Source organism: Sus scrofa, chromosome 5, assembly GCF_054392235.1.
Source record: "Sus scrofa isolate SSC_HxYL_T2T_F1_AM1 chromosome 5, Sscrofa_HxYL_maternal_Yorkshire_Landrace_v2.0, whole genome shotgun sequence".
Lineage (NCBI taxonomy): Eukaryota > Metazoa > Chordata > Mammalia > Artiodactyla > Suidae > Sus > Sus scrofa.
The window spans coordinates 88716008-88734425 of NC_139387.1; the positions used below are offsets into that span (position 1 = coordinate 88716008).

The window sequence follows — 18418 nt, forward strand, 5'->3', positions numbered from 1 at the left end:
TGGCTTAGTCTTCTTATCTTTAAGGGAAATTATATACCAGCTTTGTCCATCCAGCCCAATTTCCTAGTGCTATTAGGTTGGTTATCCCTAGATGGTTTAATTGTTCCCAACATAAAGGAATCTTTAGATTTAAATGACTATAGCCTGGCAAAGTTAGAGCCCTTGGCTAAAGTCTCACTTGTTGCTAACTGATCTTGAGTAACATTAGAAGAAAACATATTTGTGGCCTGGGTCAGAGCAGGTATTAACTGGCCAGGTGAGGGATCCCACCGAGTAACATCAATGATAAGAGCCTTGAGGGGGAGAAATCCATCGGGCTAAATCAGAAGTAAAACAAATAACCATACCTTCAGGTGTGACAATCTTGGGGTGGTAGTCCTACTTCTGGTGTTGTCTTCTTTTTGTCCAGGAAGTTGTCTTTTTCTTAGTAGAGCCTTGTTTTAGGGTGAGTTTGAAGTCACTCTATGGACCAGTCCAATGTAGAAGCCCTTCTGAAGTGAGAAGTATAAATTTAGGAGTTAATTTTCTTCACTCTCTTAGTGCCTATGGCCCTTAATTCCTGATAAGAAACATGTTAGGCTGAAGACAACCCTTTAAAGGATACTTTTCCAGAATGTGTATATATATATATATATATATATATAGTTCCCTGGTGATCCTGGGAATCTGATATTCACCCAGAGACAATTACAGCAATCAGCTTCAGAAAAAGCACAGATTATTTTTCTGAATAATGCAGTTAAAGTTTATAATAATGTAACATAGCAGCAAAGAACTCTTTGGGAGGTGAATTTTAGACAGTAAACACTAAGCTCAATACGTGAAACTAGAATATGAATCAAAGCACTTTTTCTTTAAAATTACCCTCATTTTTACCAAATATAGCCAAATTAGGGCTGTAGAAAGTCTTCCCCAAATGGAAAACACATTTTCTAACCATTCCTTTTTCATTACTGGGATTGCCAGGGAGCCGGGAAGAGCCAAGCAGCCGTCTTGGATTTCCCATAGCCCTGACTTATGAAAAGCTTAACAGAGACCGAATCCAAATTCACATTTTGCACTAGCTTACTTTTAAAATTAGTTTACTGAAATTTTAAACTTAGCCCCAATCATGCACAAAATTCTTTTCTCATTGTCCACTTCCCACAAACCTTCCATCACTTTCTGTACCCCTATTACTCTGTCCCCCATCTTCCCATTCAAAACAACAAGCTCTAAGACAGGCTCTTTTCTCTTAATAAAATGCAGGTACATTCCTCCATTAAACCCAGGTACAGTAAGGTATTATGCTTAATGCTGATGACTCTAAAGCCTGTCTCTATTAGATCAACAAACTTTAATATTAACATCTAATAATAGCAAATACTGAATTTTTTGCAGTTCACGTGAACCAAAAATTAATTTACTTTAGGTATTTTGAGAATTTATGGAAGCGCTTGATTTCCTTTAAGCCAATTAAGCAGAACTCTTTCATGAATTAATTTTGGCAATGCCATGCATGCACAACACAAACAAGCCAAACAGAGACCTCGTATTTCCCATTTGGAAGTTTTAGCCATGAATAAGGTACATCTGTGTAAAACCTGTCAGTTCCAAGAGAGACTGGCTTCAAATGTATGCTCCCGCAAGGGTTCCAAAACAGGCCTTACTACATAACATCCCATGTGGAAAAAACAAACGGAGAGAGAGGCCCCAGGCTGACGGGCACACTTTAAACTTTCTCCTACAGAATGTCACCACTCTGGGTCCACAGTAGCCTCGCCTGGAAACCAAGGCTTATATTTGATCACGGCTTCTAACAATTCCTCTATCTCAGTTAGACTCTGTTACCCGAACCCCTGACTGTTTTATCATACAATTAAGTAACTGAATATAAGGTTTAGTTTCTTGTGATTGATTCTTCCCCATTGTTATCCTGGTTGAAAGGGCCGCACCTGTGGCATATGGCAGTTCCCAGGCTAGGGGTCTAGTCAGAGCTACAGCTGCCAGCCTACACCACGGCCACAGCAGCACGGGACACCGGATCCTTAACCCGCTGAGGGAGGCCAGGGATTGAACCTGCAACCTCATGGTTCCTGGGCAGATTCTTTTCCCCCTGCGCCACTTGCCACCCACAGTCTCGACTCCATCGAGTGCAAGCCTACCGTTTCTGCTGTCTGTAGTTTCACCTTTTCCTACTCATGGCAGACCTTCTCCTCCAGCCCCACGTTGGGCACCACTCAGCCACGGCCGGCGCTGCACGGCAACGGGAGATCCTGGAAGAGGGCAGGCGCGGTGTAACAAAACACACAAGACTCTCTTACATCCAGAAAGGGGGGGACCAGGAGGCACTCTGTTTCGCAGAACAAATGCCCCTAGGCTTTAGCCCACATGACTTTTATTAGGGAAGGTGACATAGGTTAAGGAGCAAAATCAGGTGCAGGTACTGATAAAGCTCTCTTTGTGGCTGTGCTTTTGCATGTGCACCCAATTTGTTTACTGCAGAATTCCGCAGGTTCGGCCGTCTCCAACAGGCTTTCAAATCCTCAGCCCTTAGTCCTCGTCCTAAAAAGGATATGAGGTTCTCGAGAGCTAGAGAATGAATGGACAAAACCATCTGCAAACCTAAAGGGAGGAGCTCTCGGCCAAGTGGGAGTTTTTGTCCGAAATAATACTGGCAAAGGCCAAAAGGGCAGGCGGGCTTCATGTATCTAATACCCCTCTGCTGCAGCCTGGGGCCATTTCTAATACGTAGAGCTGGCCCCTTAGAGTCAGTCCCAATGAGGCACGGCCTCCTGCAGTCAGCCACTTTGCAAAAGCCCAGGGCTCATTCACCCCCCCAGATGGCATCTTGGATATTCAGCTGGACTAGATCTGCTCACCAGAGAGGCTTGGCAAAGGGCTCTGGAGGCTGCGATGTAAGATAGGAGGGTTAGGCCATAGCTGTTTTCTCTTTCTCTTTGCCTCCGGGGAGGCAAAAATCACTCTATCAGCTGTTGTCTATAGGGGATGTTTTAAAATCTCAGAATGACAAATTTAAGAACCGGAAGGACCTCGGAGCTATGTGACCTTACATAAGGCCCCATCACTTCTCTATACGTTTGTTTCCTCGGATCTAGGAAAGGGTGAGGCTTGGTCTGTCTCCAAAGCCTCTTCCACGTCTATGAAGAGTCTGTGTCCCCGTGGCCCCCTGGCATGTGAGAACATGGCATGAATGGAAGCAGCTCCATCATACCGTACCAAGTGCGGCGGTCTGGCAACCTAGGCTGAGTGATCTGCTTAGACCATGGCTTCTCAAACCTAGTGTGCACAGAACTGCTTAGCAAGCTACTTAAAAATCAGCAGTCCTGGGTCATGTTTCCTGACTAAATTCACCGAATTTGTAGCAAGGATCATCCGTAATAGGACCCCAGGGTGATTCTGGTTTGTGTGAACCACACTTTTAGGTCCTGTGGCTTAGCTCCTTGCAAGCATCTATGAATGGGCATATAAAAGAGAAACAGAAGAGCTAGTGATTTCCCGCGGGAGAAAACTATGACCTCCTTCCCTGAGAAACAGCCCCTGGAAAGAGTAAGCTAATTACAGTCAGAGCTCTAGCACTGCCCACAACTTGGAGTCGCCCAGGCCTTAACAGCCCAAATTCAGCTGTCAGCATCTTGAAGGGTGGGGTGGTCCATCGTGCATCCAGGAACCCTACCGAGCCTCTCGTGTTTCATACATAGTGGACACTTGAAGGATGTGTGTTCATGATATGAGTGGCTCATTTGTTTTTCTTTGTAGGTGAAGTTGGAATCCTTTGCAATGCCCTCCAGAAATTAAAGTGAAGCCACGGGCAGAACCTCATCTGTCAGCTTAAGAAGCTATTGATGGAAATCCAGCTACTTCTTTCATCTGAAAAAATCTGAAAAGCAAACCTTTATTTGAAATGACAGCCTTAAATCCTTTTTAGAACAAGATGGAGGATCAACAAGTAAATCAAAATAATTAGAAATGACAGCATATTAATACACAGCTCCAAAATATAAGGGTGGATCTTTGGGGGCTCATCTTTGATTTAGAGATGATAATCGCATCCTCTTAATTGAGTTAAAAATCAATAACCTGTCACATTTCATCAGACTTAATTAAAATTTGGGACCTGCCTCATTCAACCTTCCTAAATACTTCTGTATTTGCTCTAAGAATTCCTAAAGGAGTATATGGGTCACTGAATGGGAAACATGAATGAATCTATTGGAATTGAAGTTCGGGGCTTAATATAAATCTTAACCTATAAAGGTCATTTTCTATGGCAGGGGACTGTGATTCTAATTACTGCTTTGTTATTTTGCCTGTGTAGATTTTCTTTCATTCAGGAGCCTATTGAAATAGTTATAAATATTAAAGTTCAAAGCATAATATCAAAATATTTCTGTAAGTTTTATTGTAATCATAAATACTGCTGTGGAAAGGGATAGAACTCTCCACCTGACTCCCAAACCTTGCACTATCATTTTCCGATTGATTGTCAGGTCTGTTTGGGGAGACATTTTGAAGACACTTAATATGCAGTGGATGCTCATTAAAAGCCCGGCTGGTAGATACTCAGTAAATACTCTTGCAAGAATAAGGGAAGACAGTTTTAAATGGAAATTTAATTATGTTAAAAAAAACTTAACTGGTTACAAAATGGTGCCGTTTCCAGTGCTCCTTGGAATGAAATATTCCTCTCATGGCCTTACAAATACATTAGCTGGATCAACTTGTGACAAAAAGAATGATCAGGATCTCAGTCTTCCCACACTTTGTGGGGGCTCATTGTGATCATCTGAGCCAAGTCTGGGCAGTTGACCGACTTTTGTTGGTCGTGCACTTTACAGGAATACGGGCATAGCTGAGGGACAGTGGGGAGGATAACAATGTCTCAAAAGCTTTGCTTTTTTTTTTTTTTTTTTTTTTTTTTTGTCTTTTTAGGGCTGCACCAAGGCATATGGAAGTTCCCACACCACAGCCACATCCATGACCTATGCAGCAGCTTGCAGCAATGCCAGATCCTTCACCCACTGAGCAAGCCCTGGGATCGAACCCACATCCTCATGGATACTAGTCAGGTTCTTAACCCGCTGCGCCACAGTGGAAACTCCTTAAAAGCTTTGCTCATACTACTATACCATTTTATTTTGAAAACAGTTAAAGCTTAAAGGATTTTTGTAGTACTTCTTCAAGTGCAATTCTCAGACCAGCTGTCTCATCATCAACAACGAATCCCAGGCACCATCCCGGCTCTACGCAACTAGGGTATCTGAGGTTGGGCATAGGGACCTGTGTTTTACGTGCCCCAGGTGATTCTCTTGCGCCCAGCCACATTTACTAGGTACAGCGAGTTTGAGAAAACCTGACTCGCAGCAGTCAGTTCTGCCGCTTGCCAGTTATGTCGTCTTGTAGAAGCCACATCCCCTCTTTGGGCCTTGGTTTTCCTTTAATCATGAAGGAGTTAAACTGGATGAACAAAGATTCCTTCCAGCCTCGAAATACAATTCAAATGCTAACATGTGTCTTCAAAGAGCTGTCCCTAGTCCATTAATAGGAAGTAATAAAACCCGCCTTCGCCTTCGTATGCCAGCTGGGTGCAAAGAGTAATTTGGTCTAAATGTGTCTGCAGATTCATTGCTTTGAAGCTGGGATTGTCTTGTCTTTATCTATTTCCTCATGACTTTGAAGAGCTCATTGACAAGCGCTGATTCTACAAGTGGAAGTGGACTTTTCCTTCGGTGCTCCTCTAGTGCCCAAACACCTGCAAAGGGACTTTGTTTTTCTTTCTCTTTTTACGGCCGCACCCACGGCATATGCAAGTTCCCAGGCTAGGGGTCAAATCAGAGCTACAGCCACAGTGACTCGGGATGCAAGCAGCATCTGTGACCCGCACCACAGCTTATGGCAGTGCCGGATCCCCGACGCACTGAGAGAGGCCAGGGATCAAGCCCACATCCTCATGGATACTAGTCGGATTCATTGCTGCGCCACCACAACAGGAACTCCCAAAAGGACTATTTTGATGAATGTTCCTTTACTTCACATTAAATGTAAACTAGAGACTTTCTTGATTTTGGAACAGAAGTATTATATAGTATTTTAGACTGGATATTTTATTTTATAGGGATTTTTTTTAGTTCTACTGAATATGAATGAGTATGCTCAAAGTCAAAGCTAAGGTTGAGGTTGTAATTTTGGCAGGAGAAAATTACATACTGAATGGAAAAGAGTATCTGAAGTTTTCATGTGTTCCTCAGTACTTAGCACTTTTTACCTGGATATAAAAGCTACGGCAACAGGATTCAGTACATGTCCATGTGTTAGTATTATTATCCATTTAATATATATTAAATGAGCAGGTTTTTTAAAAAGGAACAACAGTAATGTTTTAATGACAGCTAACCTTGCTACTTCCAAACAAAAGGAATATATGTAAGAATATTAAAACTGTGTAGTATTAGCATTCAATAGGTTTCTAAAAGGAGAAAGCTAAACTCTAACTCAGTCATTCAGTTGTGCTTCAGCGACTCTACCACTAAATTATCAGCTTCATAAAAACAGGAGCCTTGGCTATCTTTTTCACCTCCGAAAGGCTGAACATGTAGCACATGGTAGGTATTCAGCAATCTTTAAAAGTTTCTTTGAGTTGAATCACAGGGAATAGTGAAGATTGTCCCTCACAAACTATTTTGCAAGGGAAAAAAAAAAAAACCTGAGAAACAAATAAACTTGCAATTTTATTTTTAAAATAACTAAAACTTTGCACCTTAGTCTAAGCCATTTGACTTTGTTTGCTTTTGTCCTTTTAGGGCCACACCCACGGCATATGCAAGTTCACAGGTTAGGGGTTGAATGGGAGCTACACTGCTGGCCCACGCGGCAGCCACAGCCACGTCAGCGCCAGATCCAAGCCACGTCTTTTGATCTACATCACAGCTCAAGGCAACACCAGATCCTTAACCTACTGAGCGAGGCCAGGGATTGAACCTGAGTCCACTGAGGCACAACAGGAACTCCCTTATGATTTTTTAAAAGAAAGACATTATCTCTTGTTTAGGCTAGATTATGGCTAGATAGGTTGTATTTACACTGCTTCAACAACTAACATATGTAAGTGCTTAATAAATGTTTGTCACTTAATAAAAGGGACAAAACCACATCAATGAAACATCTCAGTTACCCACAGTGAGGCTGAAATGGTCAGAACGCAATGAGTGACTTGCCTAATAACTGCAAAAAACCACAGAGGTGACAAAATAAAAAGGCTAATTAAAAAATGGACCTGGCAAAAGAAAGAGAAAACTGCTCTCTTCCCAGCGGACTGTACGCCTACACACACACACACACACACACACACACACACACACACACACACACACACACACACGAACACACATGGTCACTGCCTTTTATGAGCTTTCCTGTTCATTTTCAAAAACTATAAACAATAGTAGATTTGAAATGAGTCTAGTAGTTTCTGTGTTGAAATTTCTCCTCGTTTATAATCTTTCCACTTTGCTAGTAGCTTCCAGGCACAATTTCCCTTCTCATCTGTAGTGAGCACAGTTCCTTTAAAGAATAAGCTCAGAGTGGTGAGCACGTGCAGAGAAGACTGACTCTCACCCTGCAAGGTAAAAACAACTCTCCTCTAAAAGATTATTCATAAGTGGTCAGGATTACTCTTTAACAATGGCTGTTCTATGTTTCCTACACACTGTACCTTTTATGACAACAATCTCTAAGTAATAGAGCATGAAAAATAAAAAGAGACTGAGCTTCTCTGAGAGATGGACGTAAGTCTCCCAGAAGAAGGAGGTGTTTCTGCAGGAAGCTTGATACCGGCTTATTTTCAGGTTTGTCTCAATGGATAAAAGATGAATGGCAATTAGCTTGAACCACAGTCTTATTTTTCCTCAGATCAATCTTAGGACGCAGGTGATGCCCAAAGAGAGTAAGTAAATCAGGCTCCTTCATGGAGATTATTAAAATCAACACATACTGGGGATGCTCATGTTTATTCTTCCCAGAAGCAAATCAGGAATTAGGGAATATCTAATAAAGAATAAAAATTAAGTCTAGTCCTTTCGGAGCCCCCTTTATTCCTAAAGTTTCTCAAAGAAAGGTCAGCGGCATCCTGCCCTCTTCTGCGATCACCTCTCAAACGGAGACGGTGGCGGCGAAGGGCCGGTTGCCACCAGTCCTTGTGCGTTTTCTCAGGGGAGAGTGGAATTTGGGCCTAGAACGAAGCAATCAGGAATGTAGTACACTCCTTTGTGTGTTTTTGAGTTTCTCTCTTATGTCTCTCTTTTCAAAAGTGTGGCCCCTTGAGTTTTTTTGAAAAGTCTCTTTCTCTCCCTCTCTCTCACACACACACACACATCATTCCCTTGACCTCTAAGAGACCTTGAACAAGATGAGCTGGGGCTGAGTTAAGGACTCTTTCAGCAAAGGCACAGAGAACATATGTGGGGGAGAACATTTTAAATCTGTTTCTTAGAGAGCCTACAACCACTGGCACCACCCAGAAGTAGAAAATCAGCCTAGAACAGCAGCAAAGGTTAATTGTTGGCCTCAGAAGGCTTTCAAGCTCCTCTAGCATCCAGATACTCTTCACAGTCCATAGCCCTAAAATTTCAAAAGAATGTGTATATACATATATATGTATATGTATGTGTGTATATATATATATATACACACATACATACATATACATGAGACTGAGTCACTTTTATGTACAGTAGAAATTGTCACAACATTGTAAGCCAACTATACTTTAATAAATAAATAAATTTCAGAGCAAGGAAGGAGGAAGCCGACCCTTTTCCAAACTTTCCATTCCCAGAATGTCCTTGGGAAAGAGAGAGGGACAAGAGGCTCCTTGCAGAGTCACTCTTGGGGAAAAAAATCACTTGCCCGAGCAGAGGACAATCTCAGATTACAAAGCGGCGGTTTTATGAAGGCTTAGTGCCAGGTAAGAGAGCAAGAGCCTGCCTGAGGCTGGAGCAGGGGGAGGGAGGACTGGACCAGCCTCGCCTCCCATGACAGTTTCTCAGCACCTCGGACAGCACCCATACCCAGAAAGGGGACCACAGGCTTGGAAGAGGATGGAAAGGCCAGAAGCCCATCCTTTTACTCAGCAAAAGTCAGGAGAGAGAAGAGTCAAGAAAAAGTTAGTACAAAGGTCAAGAGGCATGACTCTGACAATTGTCCTGCTAACTACAGACTTTTAACACATCTGGCTGAGTAAAGGAAAGACAACATGGACAAGCGTGACGGGGTCTGCTTGGCAATAACACCCAGTGTTTTGTGCCTTATACAGATGACAGGTGCTCTGTTTTGGTGAGTGATGCACTCCCACATGATGCTATTTGAGATCAGAAGATGTAGCATCTTTCAGTAGCACTGCTCCTAAGACTCCCAATTCAAATGTCAGATTTTCCATCAAGTTGAACCTACTTGGACAGACTCTTAATCTCCCTAAGTATCAGTTTCTTCCTTTGCAAAATGAGGAAGAGGCATGCCTACCTTATGAGATTGTCACAAAAATCAAATAGCATGTTGTGTGTATAGATACCTCTCAATCACTTTCAGTTGAATTCTAACAATTTTAAATGTTTGTCATGCTGGCATAAAGCACAAATGAACTCCCATAAGATTGGTTATTATTATGGTTGTTTTGGTCCAGAAACATGGCCCCAATTGACCCGTTTTCCCAAAAAGATGGACAGCTGCGGAGGCACCCTACGTGAAGAATCTCTGGTTTACACATGAGAAAAGAGTTTGACTAAAACAGAACTGCAGCTTTTCAACACAGTCCAAATCTATATACGTATACATTAAAGTCATGAGCAATAAAACAATGAGATGTACATCAAATTTTAAATTATATCTTGAAAAAAAATAACTGTGGAGGTGGAAATTTTCCTATTTGAAGCTCAAGGCAATAGATTTGCTCTCCTTTCACCCTATTTCTGATATCCCCTCACCACTGCATGTTCTCTTTTTCCCGCTGGAGCTATGGGATTTCCAGCACAGTTTTAAATCGTAACCTCAAAGAGCCAGCAGTCATCTGCTGCTAATGACACTTCTTTCCACAGGGATTATCATGTTGTGCCAGTTCTACAAAATTGTTAACATAAAGGAAATTGACCTGAAAATCATCTTGCTCTAGCTATGTTGTTTTATGGAGGAACCAACACAAGAAAACAGCTTCACTTTGCTGCCCAATTTTAAGGTCGCCTTGGGACGTGAGAGTTGGCAGGGTTTTTTTTTGTTTATTTGTTTTTTGGGTTTTTTTTGTTGTTGTTGTTGTTGTTGTTGTTGTTCTTTCCAAGGGCAGGAAGTAGAAATCAATTTTAAAAATAAAAATAGTTGGTACTCTGGTCAAGCCATTTCTCCCTCTGAACATTTTGCTCCAAAGCTGACTGAGGAAGTATAGCCAACATAGAAGGCCAAGTGGAAAGAGTCTCTCAACGACGTGGATGTTACAAGAAAGCATCCTGTTCCTCTAAGAGTATTCCTCCATCTCCACTCATTAAAAGACTGTAAAATAAATGTCTCCAAAATCTGCCACCGACTGTATACTTTAACAGAGGGAAGAGAGAATCAGCCAAAACACAAAGCTTAAAAATGCAATTCATTGCACTTTTCAGGTTTAACTTAACAAGCAATCATTTGATTGTCTACTTTCTGCTCAGCCTGGGACCAGGCACATTAAAATGATTATACTGTGAGGGCTATGCAGCTCCCGCCTCTGTGGCCCTTCAGCATGGAATTAGTTCAGCTGATATGTTTCCACCTCCGCACCACCCCAATTCCTAACCTCCTTTCTCTTCCCTCCCAGGAGTTCTCCAAACTATAAGGAAGTGCTTTCCATATTTCAGCCTTGCCTCAGATTCAGCTCAGATGGAACCGCAAACACAGGCTCCATTTTTAAGCGGTTCAAACCTCACCCATCCAAAGATCCTGTTTCTACTTGATGAAATTAAAATCGCATCCCCTGGACCTATAGACGAGGGCAGTGGGTTTTAAGCCAACCCCAGACTCCGATTTCCAGGACCAATCTGGCAGCTGGGGGAGCGCGAGTAAAGCAGGAAACCACCAAGTGGCTAGAGCTGCCTCACTCCCGCTTTTCTGCCCAGACCAAGAGATGGGGCAGAGAAGGCCGCTGGAGGGGGAACTGATGGGGAGGAGGCAAGATGAGGGGGTGGGAAGCAGAAACACAGTCAAAGCCTTTTCAGTTCACACCGGGGAGAGAGCCCTGAGAAGTGAAAAGAAACCTTGAGATCTGCCCAGGCAACTGACACACGATTGGGGGGCGGGGGGCAGGGGAGTGTGGAAACAGGGCACTCAGACTTTAATTAGCCAGACTGCGAGCGGGTTAATTAAAACCAATTCTGGTACCACAGGCCCTGACTCCTTCATCCGTTTTAACAGAATATGGGCGGGCGGCTGTTGGCCTTAAACATCCACGCATTGGCGTCGGCCAGGACCACGGAGAGCTGCCACCCCAGGTCCTTCTGTCCTTCACCCCGGGCTGTTCCATTTCCACCCTGAGGACTGTGGCTGCCGAATGGAATCTGCCTCCTCTTGCTCTGCTCCCTCCCCACCCATCCCCGGGGTGACTTCTGGGAGCCTGGAGTCTGGCCTTGAGCTAAGAGCCCTATGAAGAGTCAAAGCCGAGAGCCAAGAAAGGGGAGCCCCGTAAGTACAGAGGTCTGCAGCGCTGGGAGCTCAGCTTCAGCACCAGAGAGGCAGCACCCAGGGAGATGACAGAGGGGAGAAGGCGGCGGCAGGACCCAGGAGACAGCAGGGCGAAGGTGATCCTGCTTTTCTCCCCAGGGCAGCTGGACAAAGTACCCCTTTGGCAAGGTACCCCTTCCCTTCTAGGTGAGGGAAGGGAGAGAGATGTGTTAGAAGCCTCTCTGCACAGTGGAGCTGAGATGTCCCAGGACGGTAAGCTCAGTATCTCTGTTTTCCCCTCCACACAAGTTTCCTGCCCCTCTTAGCTCTCGGGGTGGGGTGGCCAGATGTGGAATTCCTTCACCCCCGGTCTCCCATCTCAGGATCCCAATCGGGTAGTCTCCACACTCCCCAGTTCCTCTCTTTCCAGATGCCACAATCCCCAGGTCCTGAAGAAAGAGCTGAGAGGAAGGCTGGGGGTTGAGGTCTGGGGGTTCCTGCCTTTTGCTGGAAGGTGAGAAGGGAAAGTGAGATCCGTCTGCTTCAGATGGGTCTTCTCTGCTGGCTTCCATGCTAAGTGTAGAGGCAGAGCTCGAAGAGGAGAAAAAGTCTTCCTGTCCCTCCAAGATTGAAGAAGCTTTCCAGAGATAAAGCCGTTGTTGGAGGAGCTGGAGCTTTTTTGGTGTGTGCGTGGCTGGTGAGTGGCAGGAGGCATGGAGGCATATTTCAGTTCTGCTGAGCAACACCTTCTAAGGTTTAAGGCTCTGTGAACCCCCAAAGGACTCAGGGCTGGTCCAGGAGACAGCGGCCAGGGGAGAAGGCTGGACCTATGATGAGGTGGGGGTGGGAGGAGAGACGATGGAGGAGGGACGATGCCCACTGGGGTTTCTTCCTGGTTGGGTATCAGAATGGGAATGCAGACACATTACTGCCCGTAGGGATTTATAATTTAAATGACTGCTACTGGTTGTGGGCATCTAAACAAGAGTCAGAAGAAAGAAGTATTTGTGGAAGGGAGTCTAGGATTCTCAAAAATAAATATTCTGTTCTGCTTTATCTGGGTGGTTCAAGGACGGAAAGTCACAACCATCTGACACCTTCAGGCAGGTGCTAAATGCTCTAAAAAGACATGAAGTTGGCAGCAAAAAAAAATAAATAAATAAATAAATAAAAAAGATTTCTGTAGCACGTTTTGTATTAACGAATATTTTGAAACAAGCCAAATGGCCATCAATAAGAGCTTATTTAGATAAATTATAATCTATATACTGGGATACTGTGCAGGGGCTCAAGGTAGAATGAAGTAACTGTAAATACTATTGAGGAAGTCTAGGAGGTATGGGTAAGTGAAAAAAGCATGATCACATTTTTTTTTTTTTAAAGCTGTCAATGGTATAGATCTATGCATTTAGCCTATAGGTATATTTTTATGATCCTAGAGGAAAAAAAAAAGGCTGTGGAGCACCAGAATGTTGAGAGTGGTTCCTACTGGGGCTGGGATGGGGGCCTGAATCTGCTGGTTTTAAGAGAAGACAAATGATGTGATTAATTTCAACTTTTTCTGTTCTTTTTAATTTATTTCAATATTTTCTGTAATAAACAAAGACCACCGAGAAAAAAACAAGTACGTGAAGATGTTGACTACTGATATATCTCTCCCTTTTAGTGCTTTGAAACAAAGATCCACTGTCTAGAATCCAAACTTGCTCCCAAAGCTAAGAGCACGTTGACTCAGCTGGAAACTTACATGAATGTGACACTTCTAAGTCCAGTGTCCATCTAGCGACAACTTTAATCAAGAGCTCAGAAATACAAATGTTCACCCAGAGTTATATCGTCATGTTTCCCTATTTATACTTTCTGAATCAAAACTGAGTAGAGATGCCATTTCCCTGGATTGGCTATGCTCACTGACTTTGTCTCATGTTAAAGGTAGTTCCTGGAATTCCCAAGGGCCCAGTCTACAAACAACTTTGTTTTTGTAAATCTTTCCAATTAAGAAGACAGCAGAACATAGTGATCAAGTAAGGGAATTGATGGACATTTAGGTTGTTTCCATGTTTTGGCTATTCTGAATGGTGCTGCAATGAACGTACAAGCGCATGTATCTTTTTCAATGAAAGTTTGGCCCATCAACAGGTGAATGGATTAAGAAGATGTGGCATATATACATAATGGAATACTACTCAGCCATAAAAATTAATGCCATTTGCAGCAACATGGATGGAACTAGAGACTCTCATACTACGTGAAGTTAGAAAGAAAGACAAATACCATATGATATCACTTATATCTGGAATCTAATATATGGCACAAAGGAACCTTTCCACAGAAAAGAAACTCATGGACTTGGAGAACAGACTGTGGTTGCCAAGGATGAGGGGAAGGGAATGGGATGGACTGGGAGTCTGGGGTTAATAGATGCAAACTACTGCATTTGGAGTGGATAAGAAATGAGATCCTGCTGTATAGCATTGGGAACTATATATAGTCACTTGTGATGAATTATGATGCAGGATAATGTGAGAAAAAGAATACATGTAAATAAAAGTAAGGGAGTTGAAGTCAGACCGAACTTCCAGTTTTCTCATTCACTGAATACATGGTCCCAAGCAAATTATTACCACCCAGTGCTCCTGTAAGTAAGTGCTCCCTCATCAGTAAGATGGGAGTACTATAGTAAATGCCTCATTGGTTTGAAAAGATAAGCCTATAAAGAGCTTAGGAGCAGGCTAAGTGTCAGCAGTAATTATCAATAACACTGCCTAGAAAAATTCTCATCATGGGGCAATGAAAACCTGCTAGAAGCAACTTGGATTTTTTTTTCTGGATAAAAAAAAAACACATAGCCAAGAGGTATGAAGCTAGGGAAATGAGAATTAAGGAGCCTGAAGCTACAGTCTGTTGTTTTTGTTTTTTTTGTTTTTTTTGCTCTTTAGGACCACACCTGCAGCATATGTAAGTTCCCAGGCTAGGGGCTGAACTGGAGCTACAGCTGCTGGCCTGCTCCACAGCCACAGCACCACAGGATCTGAGCTGCATCTGTGATCTCCCGCATAGCTCACGGAAACTAGGCAACACTGGGATCCCCTTTGAAGCCAGGGATCAAACCCACATCCTCATGGCTACTAGTAGAGTTCTTAATCTCCTGAGCCACAAGAGGCACTCTTACAGACTGCTTATTTAGATGGAACAAGATGGGAGTTCCCATCGTGGCGCAGTGGTTAACGAGTCCGACTAGGAACCATGAGGTTTCAGGTTCGGTCCCTGCACTTGCTCAGTGGGTTAACGATCCGGCGTTGCCGTGAGCTGTGGTGTAGGTTACAGACGCAGCTCGGATCCCGAGTTGCTGTGGCTCTGGGGTAGGCCAGTGGCTGCAGCTCCGATTAGACCCCTAGCCTGGGAACCTCCATATGCCGCAGGAGCGGCCCGAAGAAATAGCAAAAAGACAAAAAAAAAAAAAAAAAAAAAAAAATAGATGGAACAAGATAATGGGTTTTAGAGTTGGAACCCCTGGATTCAATTCCTGGCTTTGCCATTTGTCAGCTATTTGCATATAAGCAATTCTGTTACCTCCATGTACTTTTTGTTAACTACAAAATGACAACAGTAATAACACCTACTTTATATAGTGGCTGTGAAAATTAAGTGAATCCATGCGTTGTTAGCTACTCTATGTCTCTTGCCCTCTAAAAACAAAATTGCTCAGATGCTATCAGTGGGTTTCCTCAGTGTGGCACTGAGGTAGGAGTACATAGGAACAGAGAAGGAGCATGGCTTCTGACTAGACACACCCACCAGGTAAATATCTAGTTGGCCATCCATATGCCCCCGTCCTTTCCACGTCAGTGCAGGATGGCTGACTGCCAGCAGCCAGCTCCTGCACGTCTCTTCCTAAAAGTTTTATCTGGATTCTAAAACACTTTGACTGCCCTTATAGTAGAACAAAAGTGCCTAGAAATTAATAATCCCCCATCGGCCTTCTAGAGGATTATATATATATTTCCGGATTACATATAAACTCCCAGGGTTTCCTCAGTGAGACTAAGCTCAACTGCTCACAATAAGAGCTGCTTGATGACACTGCCTTTAATTATTGCCTTTTTCTTCCTGTCTCACTTTTTTAATTTACTATTTTCAATTTATAAATATACATATTTGCACTAGAATTCTTTTCTCAGGTTCTGTTTCTGGGAGAACCCAAAGTAAGACAGAAGGACATAGTGTTTCAGTGGTGATTATGATGGCAGCATATGTTGGTCATACAAGCTTCTACATTATTTGCTTCCATGATTGCCATTCGTAAACCTTATTCTATGACATAATTGCTCCCTCCTTTTAAAAAATTATTTGATTTTATTATTCTTATTTTTAGACACACCCATGGCATGTGGAAATTCTGGGGCAAAGGATCAAACCCACCCCACAGCAGCGACCCAAGCCACTGCCGCGATAATGCCAGATCCTTAACCCACTGTGCCACAAGGGAACTCCGTAACTGCTCTCTCTTAACTCAGATATCTTCATTTCTCTTTCTTAATGTTGCCTGGATTCCTGGGAACATATGAGATCTTGACAACAGCAACCACCTGGTGATGGACTACTATCACCCTGTTGGTCTGAAATCCATTCCATAACTTACAATTTCTACTCTCCAAATTTCCAATATAAGCCTCCAGGCAGGATTCTGCACTGACGATAAACACCATCAAAGGTCATTGTCATGTGGGAATCTGACAGGCTTGTCTTTCTTATCAACCTTATCATCCTTTCCTTATCAATATGACTGGAAACACGAACACGGACTTAGGCCAAAGTGTATGTACTGCACAAACTCTAACCTCAGAATACAGACAAAGGTAGACTGAGCTCTTGTTTATGAACTTTGCAAGGAACAATTCCACACAGTAGAGCTGGTAGCCTGAAGTCAGGCTGGGATTTTATCCCAGGTCGTTCACAACTAGCTGTGTAATCTTGACAAATGTATTGAATCTTGCTGAACTGTGGTTTGCCTCATTTGCAAACTGAGGATGACCATATATACACACCTTGCGGGGTTTTTATTTTAGCAATTAAATATGCTAATACATATTAAGTACTCAACACAATGGCATACGGTGTCTAAGAAATGTCAGCCCTCATTTTAACTATTAATAATAATAACAACAACATCTCGTAGAGGAGCCACAAAGGACCACATAGAAGGCAACGGATTCATAGAATCTGGACACTGCACGGAGACGATACACATCGAGCAGCACAGCGATCCTCTGACTGAGGAAAGGGGAGGTGACATTCTACAGGGCACACAACTGACTTCAGCAAGCAAATGAAGTCATTGTTCAGCACCTGTTAGTTATGCTTGTTGGTGTTGGTGTTGCTGTTGGAACTACAGGCAAAGAGGAGAGCTAGGTGCTGGAAGACATCAAGGCTACATACAGGTCAGCGCTGAGCCCATTCATTTTCACCCAGCAGGTGACCACACGCAACACCTAACACCAGCTGAAAAAAAGTAAACCATCTCTCTTCTCCAGGCCAAGAATGTGGGCACAAAGAATGTTCTATCTTGGAAAGGAAGGAGGGACTCCCTGGGTGCAGTTTTCCAGAGGGAAAAGTGGGCTTCTCAGTGTGGCACTGAAACAGGAGCACACAGGAACAGAGAAGGAGCGTGGCTTCTGACTAGACACGCCCACCAGGTAAATATCTTAGTTGGCCAGATGATCAGTTCCCAGCATAGAATGAGTATCCATACTATGCAGGCCCCATTGCTGCTGGTGGGATGCACAGTGGCATTTGCCCTAGAAATGTCTGCCCCTTATCGCCAAAGCCCCATGCTGGCGACCTTAATCAGAGTGAACTGCTGGAATTCTGTCCGAAATTTAACCCAAATAAAGCTGTACTGCCTTACAGCCTATCTTATCACAGTACTGCTTCTAACGAAAACATCAGCGCCGTGGTAAAGAAGCATGGTTGAGCAATTTAATTCCTTACTGGCATCCTTGGAAAGGGTGCCTAAAGGAAATTCTTCCTCTTTCCTTACAGAAAAACACCCTGATACTCCAATTGCTCTCCTTTTGCTCTTTCCTATCTGCCTTCCTATCTCCTGACTTTCTGGCTCTAAAGACAACCTAGTGACATGGATCAAAGCAGAGTTTCTGGGATCAGATTGATTACCTTTGAACAATAGCACTGCTACTGTTTGTTTGCGGTCCTGGAGAAATTGCCTGATAATATTTGTGGACACATAGTGATTTCTACCTGTGCTGGGCAAGTATTTTAACTGGCCCAAGGTCACTTAGCTAATGAGTAAGGAGACAAGACTTGAGCTCAGGTAGCTTGACTCCAAAGCCCACACTCTTGGAGGCTATGCTATTCTGCTATGCTGTGCCTCAGGGTTTTTTCAGTTTTAAAATGGGGGTAATAATAACGCCTCTTGATGTCAGGGAAGGCAATGTACTGGTGAGTGGCAGAGCCACAAATACATTAATTTCCACAACTGAGGTTCAGAGAAGCCAAGTCACTTTCCTAATAACAGCTAAAGCAGGCTGGATTTCAATTCAAATCTACCACTTTTAGAGTGGCATTCAAACCCATACTCAGCCATCTGCTGAAGATGTGATATTGAGCATGTTTCTCTACCTCCCTGGGCCTCAGTATCCTCGTCATTAAGGGATAAAATATCTGTCCCACCCACCTCCCAAAGCCCGGGTAAGAATAAAAATCAATTACGACGGTACAAATTGCA

At 43.3% G+C, this 18418-nt stretch overlaps 2 protein-coding genes across 10 annotated transcripts in view; one reads left to right on the forward strand and one right to left on the reverse strand.

The window, feature by feature from the left end:
* PAH (phenylalanine hydroxylase) overlaps positions 1–4385 on the forward strand; it is a 75155-nt gene extending 70770 nt beyond the window's left edge. For both annotated transcript variants that reach the window (XM_021092656.2, XM_084957351.1), the window contains one exon: positions 3760–4385. In XM_021092656.2, the coding sequence (XP_020948315.2) occupies positions 3760–3803 (44 nt within the window). In that variant the 3' untranslated portion in view covers positions 3804–4385. The remainder of the gene's footprint in view (positions 1–3759) is intronic.
* Positions 1–18418, reverse strand: part of LOC110260784 (uncharacterized) — a 566816-nt gene that overhangs the window by 14509 nt on the left and 533889 nt on the right. For all 8 annotated transcript variants that reach the window (XR_014804184.1, XR_014804182.1, XR_014804183.1 and 5 more), the window contains 2 exons: positions 2145–2255; positions 348–491 (listed from right to left, as the gene is read on the reverse strand). The gene's annotated coding sequence lies outside the window, so the exon portion shown is untranslated. The remainder of the gene's footprint in view (positions 1–347; positions 492–2144; positions 2256–18418) is intronic.